Source organism: Epinephelus lanceolatus, chromosome 21 (genome assembly GCF_041903045.1).
Source record: "Epinephelus lanceolatus isolate andai-2023 chromosome 21, ASM4190304v1, whole genome shotgun sequence".
Lineage (NCBI taxonomy): Eukaryota > Metazoa > Chordata > Actinopteri > Perciformes > Serranidae > Epinephelus > Epinephelus lanceolatus.
Window position 1 is genome coordinate 28158844 of NC_135754.1, and position 18182 is coordinate 28177025.

Sequence of the window (18182 nt, forward strand, 5' to 3'; positions counted from 1 at the left end):
TAAATGAGATGAATAACTGAGAATCATCAGCATAAGAGCAGTATGATACAGAGGTGAAATTGCAGATAACATGACCAAGGGGTAAAATATACAAGCTGAATAAAATAGGCCCAAGGACTGAGCCCTGTGGGACACCACATGACATTCGAGCAGTTGATGAACTGAAGTTGTCACCAATGACTTTGAACTTTCTAGTTGACAAATAGGACCAGACCAACCCAGTTCCTGAGTCTGTTGAGTAAGATTGTGTGATCAATTGTATCAGATGCTGCAGTCAAGTCCAGTAAAATGAGAGTTGTATGGTTTCCTGAGTCTGCACTCAACAAAATGTCATTTGTTACTCTAAGTAGAGCAGTTTCTCTACTGTGATTCTTTCTGAAGACAGATTGGACTTTATCAATTATGTGGTTTTCTTCTACTCTTTTGGGCTATTCCTGGGCTAGCTATCACAATTTCTACCACTAGAGAGACTAACCTTAGAAAAATCAACTTTGGACGCCATTATTTTCCTTCTTTTTAAGTGGAAGTTTAAGTGTTGTTACCACCATTAGTCCTGTCACGTCCTGTCACGTCCTAAGTCCTTGATTTGCCCTTTTGCTAGCTTGTCTTTCTATTCTCTATTCTGGTTATTTCGGTATATGGAGATGTAGGGGAGGGGATGAGGGACATGAGGATACTCAGTGTACTCTGTTATACTCATAGTTTACATATTGGTACACCTTTTGGAAATAAAAAAGATGTTGGAAAAAAGGTATATGGTTTAACAGCCAAGAGACTGTCTGAAGCAGCATGATGAGGTTTCTGTCATGGGGTGTCACTAGTTTTCCTGCGTTTTTCCTCATCCTCTGTTTCCCCTTCCCTGTGTGTCTGTGCTGTGGGCGTGGCAGCTCTCTCACTCTCCTGGGTTCCTGATTACATTCATTCAACTCACCTGCTCTCTGCTGCTCACCTGAGAACCATCCAGTAATCAACCCTGCAGTATAAAACACTCCTCGCCAGATCGTGGCGTCTACCACTGTGGTAAAGTCATACTTCAAGTTGTGACTTAACCAAGACTTTTGCTTGTGCCCTTTTTGTGGATACTTACCTTGTGTTTTCCTGTGTCCTGGGATTCTGCATTTGGGTTCCCAGAGTGGTAGTACCCTCCAGACCCAGTCTTAATTTTGTTTAACTTTGTTGGGCTGTGAAGTAGTGCTGGGAGATAGGAACACTTGCAAGGAAGATGTTCAATCTGTGGCCATGAAGGCATCTCTTTCAAGAATATTTAGGAGAATATTTTTAAATATCCCATGGAGAGAGACTCTCACTGCAGCCTGTTCTATTTTGTTCTGAAAATGTCGGCGTGCAGCCTCGTTCTGTGGACGATAAACAAGATGCAGACTTCTATGTGTGTCACCGGTAATGAGGAAATACAGTGAGTGCTGGACGGAGCAGTGAGTGACAACAACCCCACCCACATTTAAGAGTACTGTTTGCAGTGGAAACACTAGGGTCTAGGTACCATGTCTGAAGGGTTACTGTTGGTGCCAAAGGTACCATACTGAAACGGGGCTTTAAATGCATGAGTGTCTCTCTTTGCCACTTTGCCAGGGATTTTAGGGATTATTTGCCTGATAACAACATACCACCTGCCATCTGTTGTTAACTTCAGATTCTACATAAAGTCCACCTTTCCGACCATGAATTCAGTGTCAAATGTTAGCATGTTAGGACACAACAGTATTAAAAATGATGCACTCAAAATTATTACATCATCAGCTTTTTGAAAAAATAAATAAAATTAATAAAAACCACTGTAAAGGTACTACATCACCTGTAAAAATATCAGTCAGGCCATTTTATTACATTGTTGGTCAAGTTATTACATTACTGGGTTTTTATATTTTCAGTTGGGTTCAGTATTACATTTTCATCTGTTATGTTTTCAGGAAGTTTTTACATTTAGGGCTGCAGCTATCAATTCCTAGTAATGGAGTATTCTGGTGATTAATCGAGTAATTGGATAACAAATACTGCATGTTTTCGTTAAATTACTTTAGCTTTATTTAAGGGTAATGGTAATATAAAAGAGTAAATAATACAAGTCTCTGAAATGAGATAAATGAGCAACACATTTGTTTCCTTTTCTGAAAATTCAACATTTTTATTGCTTTAATTGCAAAAAAAAAAACCCCACTTGTCTGCAGTGTGAACTTTAACAGCTATGACAGATCAAATGATGCATCTGCTGTCTGTAAACTCAGCTGCTTCCTCAGTTAAACATGGTGGAACCCTTTGCACAAAGCTGTCCAAAGTACCACTCTGCAACTTTCCAAAAAAAGATTATAATACATTTTTATTGATATTTATTACTTGGCCTTTATAAATATCATACTTTAAGTTCCTGTGATTGTCTAGTTTCGACTCATTCACTGCAGTCAAGGGGGTTCCTCACACCTGCTGACCCTACTCACTGCAAATTAATATACCTGCTGTACTGGATTTGTGCATTTAGGCTTCATACTCTATGAATGAGTAAATGAATGAATGAATGAGTAAAGGGTGCACGTGTTAACAAATATATTATATTCCCTAGCAAAACTTAGCTAATACATGTGATACAACGCCATGTGATGTTAGCCACCACATTAATCAGCCAAAGAAGCGATACGCGTACGTTCTTTACATGCGTTCTGAATCTCAGCCAGCAATCCCTGATGAAGGTTAAATGCAATTAAACGTGATGATAATGTTCCCTTGTTGAGTCAGATCCGCTCTGTGAACTCGATGCATACACCGAATGTTTTCTACTGAGATGTTGTAGCACTGAGGACGTGCTGTTGTGGTATGCTAACAAGTTTTCGTTCTTTTAATTTTAACTTGTAATGATCCCACACTCTTGACACTTTTTGACGTGTCTCCTCTTTTTGTCTCTTGCTGTTTTCTTGTCCCTCTTCGTCCATTGTCTTGCAATCCGCGCTTCACATCCACGTTACAGCTGCGCAGGCAATCAACAGAGAAAGTAACTGAAGTGCGTTGTGCAACAGAAACAACCATCCATGCAAAACACAGCCTGCTGTACAGTTGCACTGGATTTAACGAAGCTTTTTAGTCATGGATTTGAGAATAAATAAAGTCACTCGAGGAATTGTTTCAGCCCGAGTTACATTATTGGATGCTACAAGGTGTATAAGTCTGGATACTGTGTGGATTCGAATCTGGGCCACTTGGTGGAGCACATGCATGTAAAGGCAGCTCAGCAGACATGGACATTGAATCCACAGGATTTGGCATGTCTGACGCCACGTCTGGTTCAAACTCATCAGAGAAAATGTCCCTGTTGTAAGGGAAGATCCCTGTGGACGTGAATCCAGCGTTGATATTTCGTGGCGTCATGGCTGACATGAAAGCCTCATTCACACATCCAGGGATTTGGTATATGCTGGCTGTTTTGCCTGGGTTAGATCTCAGCCAACCATCAAGAGCTCTGTTGTAATAGGTCTGAAATGGACCAAAAACACTCTTGTGCAGAGGCTGCAGGCGATGGGATGTGTGGGCTGGGGTTGAGAGCATAACAATACCCTTTCTTTTTGCTATATCCAGTGCCTTCTGTGAAAAGGCGACCTGATGTTTATCAAGGATTAGCAGCATGGGGTGGTCGGTGGAGCAGTTGGTGTACCGAACCAGACATTCAAGGAACTCTGCAAAGGTGTCTTCATTGATCCAGCCAGATGGGGTGGAGGCGCCAGTTGATCCTGGAGGTGCTCCTGTGATGAAGTGGTCATTGTATTCGACTCCTGGGAAGATAAACATGGGAGGGACTGCATTCCCAGTGGCATTGACTGCACAGACCACAGTCACATGCGATTCTCTTTCGGCAGGCGTGATGACGCCCACTTGCGTCTTTCCTCTTACTGCCACTGCCTGCTTTGAGGTCTGCTCTGGTGTGACACCTGTTACGGCGACATTATAGATCATGTTTGGAGGGAATCTGAACCTGTAAAAAAAGACATGAAAGAGCCATGATGAGAATCAGAAATGTTACACCTTAATGCAAAAAGCTGTTGCCTGTAAACCTCAAGTTCATTTCACAACTATAAGACGTCCTCTGTGTTGTTTCCGTGAATTTGGCAGCACATCCAACCGGCCTCACAACCATCCACGTTGGTTAAGATGACGAGCTGTGCAGGGCTAGTGTGGGTGCACATGGTCTGCGGTTGTGAGGCCGGTTGGATGTACTGGATAATTCACGGAAACGACACAGAACATGTCTTACGGTTGTGAAATGAACATAACTTCACAGGCAGCAGCAGCAGCTTAGATCTTTAACCTGAACCTGTTACAAATGCAAAATGTGTAGTCTTTAAATTCTTGTTTTGTATATTTGACATTAATATTAGTGATTAATGTAGTCATAAATGAATGAGTTCTGTCACCTGTCCATCGCTTCAGACAGATTGTCAAAGAACTCCCCAACTGTGGTTTTATTGAAGGCTGTAGCTCTTTCCAAAGATGCTGCTTCAGTCATACAGCAGGAGAGATAGTGGCAGGCCATCAAATTCTTGGACCAATCTTGATCTAAAAGAAAATAAGGTAAGGTAAGGTAAGCTACAGTTAGTTACCATATAATAAGATAAGATACCATATGAGAGCAAAGAGCAACAGGGGTCACAAAGCCCTCTTGATTTTAAGGGATGTAATTTTAATGTAATCTGTCAAAATGTTATTCCTGTATGTGTCAGAAACAAACAAATTTAAGGCTTATATTAAAAGGTTATTCATTTATTTGAAATAATAAAGAGAGGGGGGGACCAAAGTCTACAATGGTAAAAATATGGGTCCCTCAAGAAAAAGGCCGGGAACCACTGAGATAAGATGCGTTACCATATGATACAGTACGATACCAGGTTGGTTCAGTTCAGTCAAACTCAAGTTTGTTTGCCCCCTCAGTGCGGTTTGTTTGGGCAGGCGTGAACACAGCAATCACACTCAGGTGTGCACCACAACAACCAGACCATGACCTTCTTGAAGAGGTGGTCTCAGTCAGGTTACAAACGAACTCTGGTACGTGTTGCGACCTGGATCTGAACCAACTGCAGTCACATGACACATTGTTTGCGTTAAACATGAGCATGTTACAGTCCTGGGGGATTATTAATATGCACCTCCTCCTGTACTGCCTTAAAGGGCCACTGTGTAAAATGGGTTGAAAACAGTGACATCAGTGGTCAAATTCTAGATTGCAGGGCTCACTCGCTCACCCCTCCCGTCGGGTAAATGACGGTGGCCTCGTAGGGACAAAAAGCCTTGCGCAGACATGAGTTTTTCAGGAGTAGGTCTATCTAGCGATGAGGTGAATGTTTATTTAGAAATCTAAACCATGTTACGATATTGTAATGAATCCCTCACGAGCAGGAGACCAGAGTATTGTTCGGGAAAAAGGCCCGTTTATTTGAGCACTCCAAAAACTCCGGTAACACTCCAGGGGGTAAAAGACTCCGTCCCAAACTCTGACTCTTCTGGCGTAACAGACACACTCCATACACACATACTCGTTTACCATACTGAGTGGGGACCCCCCTCCCCTCTCTGCTCCACCAATCTCCAGCCCGCACACTGACTGACAGCGTAGCCTGTAAACAGAGCTCAGCTGTTTATTTAGCCTAGCAATATCTCCGGACTATAGTAGCTGCAATGGACGACTCTGAACGCGATTTTGAAGAGTTTCTTGTAGCGGACACAGATCCAGAGCCATACCTGTTTGAGCCGGAGCATACAGATGAGGAACTTGGATACTGAGCAGGTGAGAAGAGAGGCTGAATCCTCCGCTCCCATTTTGCTGCACAGAATGGGATTCGGTGCTACCATCGTTGGGGAGATATATCATCAGGAGGAAAAGCTCCGCAGAGAGTGCATCACAAGGAGTGAAGTTGCGTCTTCTTTTCCTCGCAGATGATGGTTCGGGTTCATTCTCTCCTGTTGCGTGGTAAGTGTGGTCCATTCGCAAACTTTATAACTAAAAAAACTTTTCACTACTCTCTATCGACGAACTACTAACACTCTCTGCTGTTTCCTACTCCTTCTTCCTTCCTTCCGCTGTCTTCGTTGGTTTATTTATACACACAAAACGCGTTCTCTGGCTGGCTGGATTGTCCGCTCAGTCTGCCGTACATACATGGTGGCGCAAGATGGCGACCTCTCTAAAGCGAGGCCCTTGCTATATATATATATAAAAGCATAATTATAAGGCTACGAAAACCAAACAAATTTTATTTTATAGCGATTATACACTTATATAAACATATTAATTAATTTATCTTGCAAGTGTACTCTTCTTCAATGTTTTGTTTACTTCCTGGATTTTTCCCACATGGAAATTCTGACCGATCAAGAGCAGCTTTCTTGAGCAAGGCATTTTATCTGGTCCACTTGTAAATGCTGCTGTGAGAACATGAACCAACTCTAGGCAATTATACAACTTTGAAACAAAATTAGTCCCTAATTCAGACCAAAGCAAGACAACTCTAGGTCTGAGAGCACCCGGAGAATGGCCTCAAAACCCGGCACTGTATCCAGTTCTCGTCATCAGATCAGATATGATGGGTGCTTCCTGAATTAATGGTGACATGACAACAGATATGCACAGTTGCCTAAAAACAGGGGGTGGGTCAACTTATCCCACTCTCTCCTTTATCAAATTGCTAAGTGCAATAGGTAATGGGCTGTAAGAAGTACTCACTCTGGGGCTGCAGAGCACCACAGCTGTCTGCAAACACGTGGTTCAGTGCCTGTTTTGAGGAAACGACAGACCCTGCAAAAGAAGGAAAAAATCAGCAGAGCCCAAACCCCAGTTTCAGCTACTCCCATGTTTAATGTATCTACCTTGGACTGTGCCGATGATGAAGACGCTACCACCAATATTATTACCACTCATGACGGGAGCGACCAAATTGCTTCCATTCTGAGCGCTGTAGCTGGGTTTGAATTGATGCAACGAAGCCTGAATAGTGGAAACTGACTCTGAATAAAAAATAAATAAATAAAAAGATGAGTTTGTTAGAAAAATACAGTGTAGTGACTGATCACTGGACCAAAATGACTGTGTCTTGTGTCTAAGCTAAATGCTAACGTCAGCATGCAAACACGTTCACGACAGTTTGGATTTTTCTTCATGTGGGGTTGTATGAGGTACTTATCCACGGTCAGTGTGTTACATACTGTAGATGTCAGTCGGCACGCAGACAGGAGTGCCGCCATGGAAGCTAAGCAACATACTGCTGCGGACGCGGTTCAGCAACAAAAAATATTTAAGCCACCTAAAATAATAAATATCAGTTTAAGTGTACACTGTTTAGAGTATTTTCACCGCTTTACCTTGCTGACAGCGACTTATGTCTGGAATCCCTTTTACTGCTCTCCTTAAAGCCAGACTCCATTGAGAAAAACAGCGATTTAACATTGCTGAACACAGAAGCTGCTGGTGTACCGCTGCCTCTATCAGTTATTTTCTTTGTGTCATTGTTTGACTTTTGGCGTTCAATGGGGATAATTTGGATTCACCAAAGTCATCCAATAACACAAACTAACTAACTGATCAATGCAGCAGTAGACCAGCAGCTCCAGTGTTCAGCGATGTTGAATCACTGTTTTTGTCTATGGAGTTTGGTGGCTATGAGCATAGATGGGGAACTGAAGCCATTAACAGCTTCCCACTGTAACAGGCTGTCTGCATCAAAGTAAAGCAGCGAAAATATTCTTAACAGTGTACACTAAAAATGATATTGATTTTTTTAGGTGGCTAAAATGGGTTTTGCTGCTGCCCCCAACCACAGTAGTAAATGGTGTCCTGACCGACTATGGATATGTACCGCTTACAACCCCACTTCGAAAAATTTGAACTATCGCTTTAGGCTGCTGATGTTTAGCAGATAAAATCTTACATACATTGTGAAATATTAAGATCCACAACACTACTAGTAATGTAGATAAGCAGTCAAATCAATAACGAATGTGACCTCACCTGTTATGAGGGGTCCTTCTCCTTTTCTTTTTCTATAGTTTTCACACAACCTCTTCAGAGCGGAATTAACCTGAGGTTCAGTGTGTGTCTCTTTCCAACAGCGTGGGCATTTCCAAGTGAGTTCCCTCCTCTCGTCTTTGCGCACGCAGCTCTTACAGATGCTGTCGCCACACTGCAGCATAACAGGCTCCATGAAAATATCATGACAAACTGGACAAGACAGATCCTTAACGATCCAATGTGCATCCACTTTTGAGACGCGTTTGGCTGCAAATTTAAATAAACGAGTTAGAAATCAAACGTTATTGAGAAATATGATAATTTAGTCACATATTTGTAAATGAAGATTATATTTGTTATGCTCTACTAAAACATTAATTCCCCTCTCTCTTTGTAAAGTTTAGAGAAACAGAGTGTGACACCTCAATAGTAATGGTCACAACACAATAAAATGTATAAACAGATAAACGTGTTCTCTACATATTTATTATCCATTAAAATAAAGCTAGCCCTACTCAGAGATTACCAAGCGTACTAAGACATATTACCTTGAGTTAACCTTATTGCAAGGTCATTACGATTGATCTTTACGAGAATGTCCATCGTGGTCTCCACAGCACCGTCTCCCCCGTAAGCCTGCACCATTTTATCCACAGTGTCCATTCTGGAAGCGCTATCCAGGCGGGACCTCGGTATGCGTCGATGTCCCTCTTGGTCATAATGGATCAAGTACCACTGAAATGTCTTCAGCTCATCCTGTGTCAGGTCATTCAGGTGATTCAGGAGTTTGATATTCTCAGCCATTTTGAACTTTAAGCAGGTTCACCGGATTTCAAACAATCAATCAAACTTCATCAGAGCTGTGATCTCACTGTGACAGACAATGAACAAGAAGTTAGAATCAATTATTGGATCAAATGAAATGAGCATCAAAAGCCTCAATGCACACATACGGAGCTGATTAAATTTGGAGTCGTTAACACAGCTTTATTCTTAACAGAATATTCTTTAGGTGTGAAAACTGTTTGAAAATCACGTCAGTCAATTTCATTCAAATGTAAGTTTATTTACTGTTTCTAAAAGTATATTGATTTGTGAAAATTTAGAGTTTCAGGGGTGAGTTTTGCCTTTAAAACACGTCTTTACATACTGATCTGACTGGAGACAAAAACATAAAGGATACAAAAATCCATCCAAACAACAGATCCTAACATCACTGAGCATTTTTAACGTTCTGTTCATGACTCCTCGTCTCTAAATACCGTCATGTATAATTACTCCACATAAAAAACAGTGCAAATAAATTCTTCTAGTGTGGGAGTCATTTAAAGGTCCAGTGCGTAAATCCAGTAAGTAAATTTAAAACACCGGAAGCATGGATGAGATTTTCATGGTACAATAAATAATAATAATAATAATAATAATAATAATAATAATAATAATACATTTTATTTATAGGCGCCTTTCACGAAATTCAATAATAATAAATGTAATAAATACTAAATGTATCATAATAATACATTATTAATAATAATAATAATAATAAACAAAGATTAAAAAGGCCAACGAGATAATGAATGACGTCCTTCCTGGTTGAAACAGCTGACGTCACTATGACAACCATGACACATCTGGCTGAAATACGACATGTATACAAAGTTGAACAACATATATACACAACACATGTGTTTACATGTATTTATAACTATGTCTAAACGTGTTGTCTCCTGACGATATGACTGGTCTCTTACCTCCTGGAAGCCAACCCGTCGTCTCGGTGGTCTTGAGTGCAGAAACTTAACTGCTATTTCCGGTGTTCACTTGTGTCACTTTACTCTTTATCTACCAGCAGGTGAGCTGCACCTGACAATAAATCAAAATAAATAAAATGTAGGCTAAACAGAGAATCGTACAGGAAATGTTACAGAGCAAATAAAAGCAACAGAGCTCGAGTAACGTTAGAGCCACAGTCACGTCTATCTGTAGTCAATAAACTAAACTGTTAACTGGTGCTGATCGCGTTTAATAAAGAAAACCACCGTTATTTCGGCAAAAGACAATATTTGTATTTGTAAAATACTCCTGTTAGGAGTTGTTCTTACTTCCTCATGTCCGTGTGTTCATCCAAAAACCAGATTTCACATCTACGTTTCCCTCACTAGCGTCTCCTCCTGAGAGAGACCAAAGAGTATGAGACGGACCCAACTGCAGACAAGATGGTGGACAAGGGATGAGATGGATATCTACAGTCCCTACCGGAAGTCGCAGCGGAGGTTGGTCTGTTCGCCGAAGAAGAAGAAGAAGAAGAAGAAGAAGAAGAAGAAGAAGAAGAAGAAGAAGAAGAAGAAGAAGAAGAAGAAGAATTAGAAGAAGAAGAAGAAGAATTAGAAGAAGAAGAAGAATTAGAAGAAGAAGAAGAAGAATTAGAAGAAGAAGAAGAAGAAGAAGAATTAGAAGAAGAAGAAGAATTAGAAGAAGAAGAAGAAGAAGAAGAAGAAGAAGAAGGCTACGGTCGAAAAGTCTTTTCCTAACCACTTTTCCTTGACCTCGATGGCGTTACGAGGCCAAGGGGAGATGTGAAGGAGAATTCATAAGGACTTAGGAAAAGACAACTGCGGTGCTGAGAGAATCCAACTGCACTTACACTGGGCTACGTAATGATGCGACGGCGGATGTTATTGACGTATGTCTGCTGTGGTGAAACTACAATTTTCTAAAGATGGACTACAAAAAGCGCATCTTAGATAATGTTAGTTTCATGCAGGATATATAAACGCGGACAACACGGTGAAAGACATTATTTAATTACTAAGGTCGGAATTTAATTAAAAAAAGGAATATAGGCTACCAGCCACAAACTGAAACAAATTTGTATCCCAAGTAGTAAAATTAATTAATGATATTACTAAAGGCTGGGTTAGGGTTAAATGAATAAATGACTGATGCAAACTGAGCAAAGGTGTTACAGGTGTGTGTCCCCTCTGTCCACAGCTGTGTTCAACTTGTTTGTTTTATAACAGGATAAACAAATATTAAATGCATTAATTTGTCTGTCCGTTTGCTTTTTCCATTTTCTTCTTCAAATGGGCAATTGGATTAGAAATTAGACCACAACCAGTAACCAACGTGTGTTTGGCCTTTATTGTTATATCAATATTATGTGCCACTATTATATTATGTGCCGTTAACAAAAGTGAAAAATAATAGTTTGGATAGGTGGTTAATAGGAGTTTGTTACTGCACACTGAATGTTATATGTACATATATAAAGATACAGATCCAGTTCTCAGTAGCAGAGCAGTGTTTTCTCTGTCGAACAATCACCTGCACATGAACAACAATCTGCATACTGTATTTATAATCTGTCCTGTGTCCTGCTCAGAGTCACACTGTGTGTTTATATGATTTATTCATTATTTGCATCTGTATTTGTTGATAATGTGACTGTGAGTTCATCATTTAATGACCCAGAATATGATCATGGTGTCTTTGAACACTGGAAATAATTTATTAGGCCACATGTTTCAGGGAGAATTAAAATTCTATAACTCATCAACCCGACGCTCAGGAATGATCAGCCTCAGTGTGACTGAATGGAAAAGAGTCAGTGATGTTAAAATGTTTCTGTCTGACAGACAGGCTCTCTGACAGACTGACTCTCTGACAGACAGCCTCTCTGACAGACAGCCTCTCTGATAGACTGACTCTCTGACAGACAGCCTCTCTGACAGACTGACTCTTTGATAGACAGTATCTCTGACAGACAGACTCTCTGGCAGACAGCCTCTCTGACAGACACCCTCTCTGACAGACTGACTCTCTGACAGAGTGACTCTCTGACAGACAGCCTCTCTGATAGACAGCCTCTCTGACAGACAGGCTCTCTGACAGACACCCTCTCTGACAGACTGACTCTCTGACAGAGTGACTCTCTGACAGACAGCCTCTCTGACAGACAGGCTCTCTGACAGACAGGCTCTCTGACAGAGTGACTCTCTGACAGACAGCCTCTCTGATAGACAGCCTCTCTGACAGACAGCCTCTCTGATAGACAGCCTCTCTGACAGATAGCCTCTCTGATAGACTGACTCTTTGACAGACAGCCTCTCTGACAGACAGGCTCTCTGACAGACAGCCTCTCTGACAGACAGCCTCTCTGATAGACAGCCTCTCTGACAGAGTGACTCTCTGACAGACAGCCTCTCTGATAGACTGACTCTCTGACAGACTGACTCTTTGACAGACAGCCTCTCTGACAGACTGACTCTTTGATTGTATCCATAATAAAAGTTGATGAGGGAAATAACAGATCGAACTCCAGTGATGTTGGGATGTATCAGATAAGTCCAATCAATAACTGATATCCAATCAGGGAGGTGTGTCGGTCGGTAAAAGACTTCTGCGAAGGCTGCACTCAAGTACCCATGCTTCCCTTTCCTCTGAAAGCCTCCTCTCTCCTCTCTCCTCTCTCCTCTCTCCTCGACTCCTCTGAGTGCATTTAACGAAATGAAACGTCCTACAAGATGGTGGGTATCGACAGAGGACGGAGGAGTCGAGGAGAGATATTGCGATGAACCCCGTGTTCTGTTGCTGCTGACGGACTGTAAATACTTTCACTTCCGTTGTTCAGCACTCGACTGTCCTCTAGTGGTGAAAGCTGTGTACTGCATTACATCACTCCAACACTAGTGCCAGTCTGATGATTATGATAACAGCAATGTCCTCCTGAGACCCTACCTTTTCTTTGATATGGCTTTATTTCCCCCAACAGTATCTTTATTGATTTTAACAACAATAAACAAAGACATACACGTACACACAAATAGAATGTGAACATATACGTCGTAAAAAGAAAAAGAGAGATTGACTACCTCTGATAGCGTGTGTAATTTTTTCCAAGGGCAGAGTTGTTGATAGTTCAGAGATCCATCTACCCTTACTCCGCCTACCGACTTTCTTCCATGACAGAGCAATAACTCTGTTAGCAAGCAACAGGCCCATTTCAAAAGAAATTTGTATTCTCCTGCTGATGATATGATTGGGTGGATACAAACCTAGTATAAAAAGCTTTGGGTGTAGAGGTATCTGTACGGATAATATATCCTGGATGGTGTCGCTCACTGCTTCCCAGAACCTTTTTTATTTGAGTACACTGCCAAAAACAGAGGAAACGTATACCTTTTTCCTTTCCGCATTTGACACATAAATCAGGTATGATACTATTGTATTTATTGAGCTTTTCTGGAGTTATGTAGGTTCGCATCAGCCAGTTATACTGCAGTAATTTAAGTTTGTGATTGTGCTTTAGTAGATGCCCTCTCCCAGTCCTCACTTTCGATGTTTTCACGAAAGTCTTCTCTCCATGCCTCTAGTTTCTTCATAGATGATTCTGAGGACTCGCCTACCAAAAGGTCATATATATTGGAGATTATGCCCCTCAAACAATCCTTTACCATCACCTTTTCTATTGGTGACGGAACACTCTGTATGAATTTTCCTTGCTCCATACTCCAAGCTAGGAATGTCCTTTTTGTCTTACACACCTAATTGGCCTGTGTGAAATGCTGCAATAATAAAGTCCCAACATCTTTAAACGAGTACTTCCTAATCAACAGCGTCTTATGTTGTTACTGTTGCCAAAATTGGTCAAATTTGTTGTCATATCAAACTGCTCAACCATAAAATGTGATCAGGTTTTGGACCTTGTCCACTTTTGTGACGTGATCAGCTGCAAACTGACTTGGCTGCCATCTTGTTTTTTACATGTACTAGTGTATTGTGCTTTTACTACCACAAGATGGCACAAAGAAGTGTCCACAAATGAGGACAGGTCTAAGGTGAGCACAATGGAGTATAAGGTGCAGCAAACCCAAAATGTGATGTCCTCATATGAGGACGAGGGGTCTCAGGAGGACATTGGAGTGAAGAAGAGCTTAAAAAATAAGAATTTTTTTGAATTACAAAGCAATCAGAATCTCTAAAGAAAAACATCTTTCTAAGCCAGGAGACATGGGTGGTTTCACCCTGCCAAAACCCCAGGGAGACTGGGGTTAGTTGTCACACCTTTTACTCTTGTGTGAACTGCTCATCATCAAAACATCTTTCAACAGTCATTCCTACATTAAAGGAAAGAGTGAGACCTTGGCTTGAAATGGGTATCCCTTTCATTTTTACAACTTATTGTAACAAAGAGCAGCAACAGTAGGCAGACCAGAGCAGTTTAAATAGGGCGCTCTGAATGAGATTCACCAGTTGGTTGCATAGAAAGGAATCATGTGATCTATCAGCTGACTCCCTTCCATCAGTCAGCTGCTCCTTCAGTTAATTGGGCTGTTTGAGATCAGCTGGGATTTTTTTCATCTTCAACTTTAAACCTAAAACTTTCAAGCATCAAAGTGTAAGTTTTCTAATAACTCATTTATGGTGGAGGGAAGGTCATGCATTTGCTGCCAGTCACTCAGGGAGGCTCAAGGAAAACTAGTCAAAGCTCTGGAGAAGGTCAGAGTAAAACAAATTCAGTCACAGCCCCGCCAAAGTAAAAGTACTTTTGGTTCTTAATTACTGGATCAAAATTATTGATGCACTGATGTGTCCATGGTAAAAGCTCATTTTAGTTAGTTTATATACTGCTAAAGTCACTTGTGAATGTACTCCAGGGATCAATAAAGTTTCATCCAAATCTGTAATCAATCATACATCATATTTTATTTGTTTCTTGTATTTTGTAACATCAGTTATCATCAATTCACTAACAAAAACCACCCCAATACAGATACAGATCAAAATTGTTTATGCATATGATAGACTGAGGATCAAAGGATTACAAAAGGGAAGGGTTATGGTATGAAGGGATGAAGGTTGTGGTATGAAGGGATGAGGGTTATGGTATGAAGGGATGAGGGTTATGGTATGAAGGGATGAGGGTTATGGTATAAAGGGATGAGGGTTGTGGTATGAAGGGATGAGGGTTATGGTATGAAGGGATGAGGGTTATGGTATGAAGGGATGAGGGTTATGGTATGAAGGGATGAAGGTTGTGGTATGAAGGGATGAAGGTTATGGTATGAAGGGATGAAGGTTGTGGTATGAAGGGATGAGGGTTGGGGGTTGTGGGAATACCTATATTTAACATCGCAGCGATTTGGCTTTAATAGTTAAGTCATTCAATTTTAAAACAATATATAGACTTGTCCACAGCTAGAATAAAAATAAATGGCACTTTAACTCACCCTGTGCCACGTGAAAGAGGTTGTAAGCAAGGGTGCCCCCTGAGCTGAGCCTTGTTTACTTTATTTATTGAGCCACTTACACTAGCAATTAGAGAAGATCAAGAAATACATGGAATTTGGATTAAAGAGACCTGCCTTCATGCAGATGACTTATTGATCACCCTTTCACAACCCAATTTGAGTTTACCTAAATTAATGTATCGTTTGAAAACATTTGGTCATAACTCAGGTTACAAATTAAATATACACAAAACAAAAATCATCTCATATAATTACAGACCTGCAGCAAGAATATATAATCCTTATAACTTCAGTTGGGACAATGACATTATGAAGTATTTGAGGATCAAAATTCCAAAGGATTTATTTAATATTTACACTACAAATTACTCGTCACTTACTAAAGAAATAAAAGCAGATTAGAGTAGATGGATCTTATTGCCACTGGACCTGTATAATTGAATAGACATAATTAAGATGAATATTTTACTGCAGTTATTTTTTCTCTTTCAATCAATATCCATAGAAATACCATCTAAACAATATAATGAGTGAAAAAAGAATGTTTTCTGGATTCATATGGAAGGACCTTAAACTGAGGATCAGATAAAGTATGAGAAAGGGGACTATCTCTGCCAAATATAGAGAACTGTTATAAATCTGCACAATTAAGATGATTTATTCATGTAACCCACATGACCGTGCTAAATTGAAACATTTTGATCTAATTCAATTGGACATACCCCTCCAGACATCACTTGGAGATAGGAGTGTAACCCCCTGGGTTATTTTGTTCGCTAAACCCTAGGCTATTTTCTTGTTTTATTTGTGTAGCCATGTAATAGGTAAAAAAAAATCATAGGTTAAAATGTCTATTTCCTTTTGAGTGCTGCCATTTACTATTGATAGTGAATGCACCACAGGAGATTTGTTTGCACGTGGAGAGGTGTTAAAACCTAACCTGCTAATTTGCAGTCAAGAGGCAACGTCAGCATCAAGTTCCTTGGTTTCTGATTGGTTAGGGGGCGGGATAACAACAACAGAGGTGAGCAAGCAAGAGTGTGTGAGCAATTCGTTTTATCATTCCTTGCTAAAACAACTCCCGACTTTCAGCTCGTCTACACGACGATATTGTTATCTACGAACTTTATTAAGAGTCATACTGAAGTTGCAAGACACAGTGAGTTACTGCTGCTGCTATTGTGAGTTAAATGCAGTGTGTTATGACTGTCAGAGTTTAGTGTGAGACTGCAGCTAATGTTAAGCTAATAGCCGCTTTAACTTCGCTAGCACGTCGGCTTTGGACTTCATTAGCTTTGAAGCTAACCGCTAAACTCTCATAAAGGCAGCACGTGTCGGCTTTGGACTTCGTTAGCTTGAGGCTAACAGCTATGCTTTCGCTACGTAATGCCTGCAGCACACTACAAGATATCAGCCCGATTATAGGCCGATGCAGCATTGTATGGTGTCGGCAGCGTCAGAGGCTACCAGCTTCATTTGAAACAGTCTAGATTATAGACAGGCCGTTATTTATTAATCCCTCTGTGTTTTTAAATTTTTATTTTTTATCCACTCCTGTTGCCTTGATAAAGTTAACGCGTCGTGCTGTCATTTCAAACTCAACACTTCCTGAATTTGTTTCAGATTAAAAGCCCCTTATAATTTCAGTTTCGAGAATCCCTTCATTTTCTAAATAGGCTTTTATTGTGAAACATTTGCAGGAACTTGTTGTGGAGGATTCAGTTGCTTGTATGTTTGCATACCATACTTCAAATGTAGCTCCTGCCACCTGCTGGCGCTTTTTACGTTACTACAACAACGTTTCGGCTGGCACATGAACAGACACAGTGACTGAAACAATAGTAAAAGTAATAAAAATAGGACAAGAATAACCCGATGACATTACACACGTCTTGGGATAATTGGTGAGTACCATCTTGTAGTGTGTCATGTCTGTCGGCCAAGTCACGGCACGATTTTATGACTCCACAGTCAAGTAATGTGACATAGTGACTTTCAGAACGGGCAGAAAAGTCGTGTAGTGTGTACCAGGCATAATTGCTTGTGGACATTGGACTGTATTAGCTTTGGTGCTAATCGTCAGCTAGCGCCCCAGTGGATATCAGCCTGACATTGGCCGAGAGGAAACCAGACAGCGCACTGGGTGACCAGGTAAAGCCAAGCTGCATGTCTGGCACAGAGGGAGGAGAGACTTTTCTTCATATCGCTGAGGACTGCTGTGAGGAGCCGCTTCTTCACTGGAGTGAGGACCGCCGCTCCACAGAGGATCAAGCACAGAGGTAAACTGGACCTTGGAGGGTGAGTAGCCCGCCATCACGGGTCACATTTGGCGGCCGTCGTCTCACCACAAAGATTGTATGTGTGATGTCAAATGACTGAATATTGTTGAGTAATGTGAGCTGTTGAAGCTTCAAGTGCCTTTAATGCACATTTGCTATATTTTGGAGTAATTTTAGGTGAACTATGGTTTAACGTGCCTGTCATGCACATTCGATATATTGAGTAACATAAGGTTAACTGGTGTTTTAAGTGATTAGTGCCTTAAAAGCATAAAAGCATATTTGCAGTAGCTTTACTAGTATTTCAGTGAGGTTGAGTAGAGTACTTAACTCATAAGGGAGGAGTAAAAACTACAACTAGTGTATTTGTTTACTGGGTATTTGCCTGAAAGGTCAATTGCTTTATTTTATTTTTCACATTTGATTTGGGTGTAATAAATCTTTTAATTTTGATATTTTAAAACCGTAACATTGTTTCCTGGTCATTAATTTGTATTATTCCGAGATTTAAAGGTACAGGGTTTATTTCTAATTAATTTAAAGGTACTTATGGTGAGTTGAAGGTACTCCTAGTAAGTTTGAAAGTATTCATAAAGAGATTGAAAGTATTCCTAACATGTTTAAAGGTACACCATAAGTGAGAAACACACACAG

General features: G+C 40.6%; 1 protein-coding gene across 2 annotated transcripts; it reads right to left on the minus strand.

Annotated features, from left to right (window-relative positions):
- Window positions 1-1818: 1818 nt before the first annotated feature.
- On the minus strand, window positions 1819-10667 carry LOC117246792 (uncharacterized). Of its 2 annotated transcripts, XM_078163290.1 has the most exons (9): window positions 10256-10667; window positions 10102-10170; window positions 9751-9862; window positions 8548-8870; window positions 8000-8266; window positions 6862-6999; window positions 6719-6790; window positions 4416-4557; window positions 1819-3976 (listed from the first exon to the last, which is right to left on the minus strand). In XM_078163290.1, exons 4-9 carry the CDS (start codon window positions 8801-8803, stop codon window positions 3148-3150), a joined length of 1704 nt encoding a protein of 567 aa, XP_078019416.1. In that variant the 5' UTR covers window positions 8804-8870; window positions 9751-9862; window positions 10102-10170; window positions 10256-10667; the 3' UTR covers window positions 1819-3147. The 2 variants fall into 2 exon arrangements, with proteins under 2 accessions (XP_078019416.1, XP_078019415.1); XM_078163289.1 differs by lacking the exon at window positions 10256-10667 and having other exon boundaries at window positions 10102-10246.
- Window positions 10668-18182: the final 7515 nt, after the last annotated feature.

Bases quoted from the DNA above. Each gene is read 5' to 3' on its own strand.
- LOC117246792 (XM_078163290.1), bottom strand. From the start codon at position 8,803: ATGGCTGAGAATATCAAACTCCTGAATCACCTGAATGACCTGACACAG. The intron at 8,267-8,547 runs GTAATATGTCTT...TTAAATTTGCAG, and splicing joins TGCAATAAGGTTAACTCAAG to CCAAACGCGTCTCAAAAGTG. The intron at 6,791-6,861 runs GTAGATACATTA...CTTCTTTTGCAG, and splicing joins CATCATCGGCACAGTCCAAG to GGTCTGTCGTTTCCTCAAAA.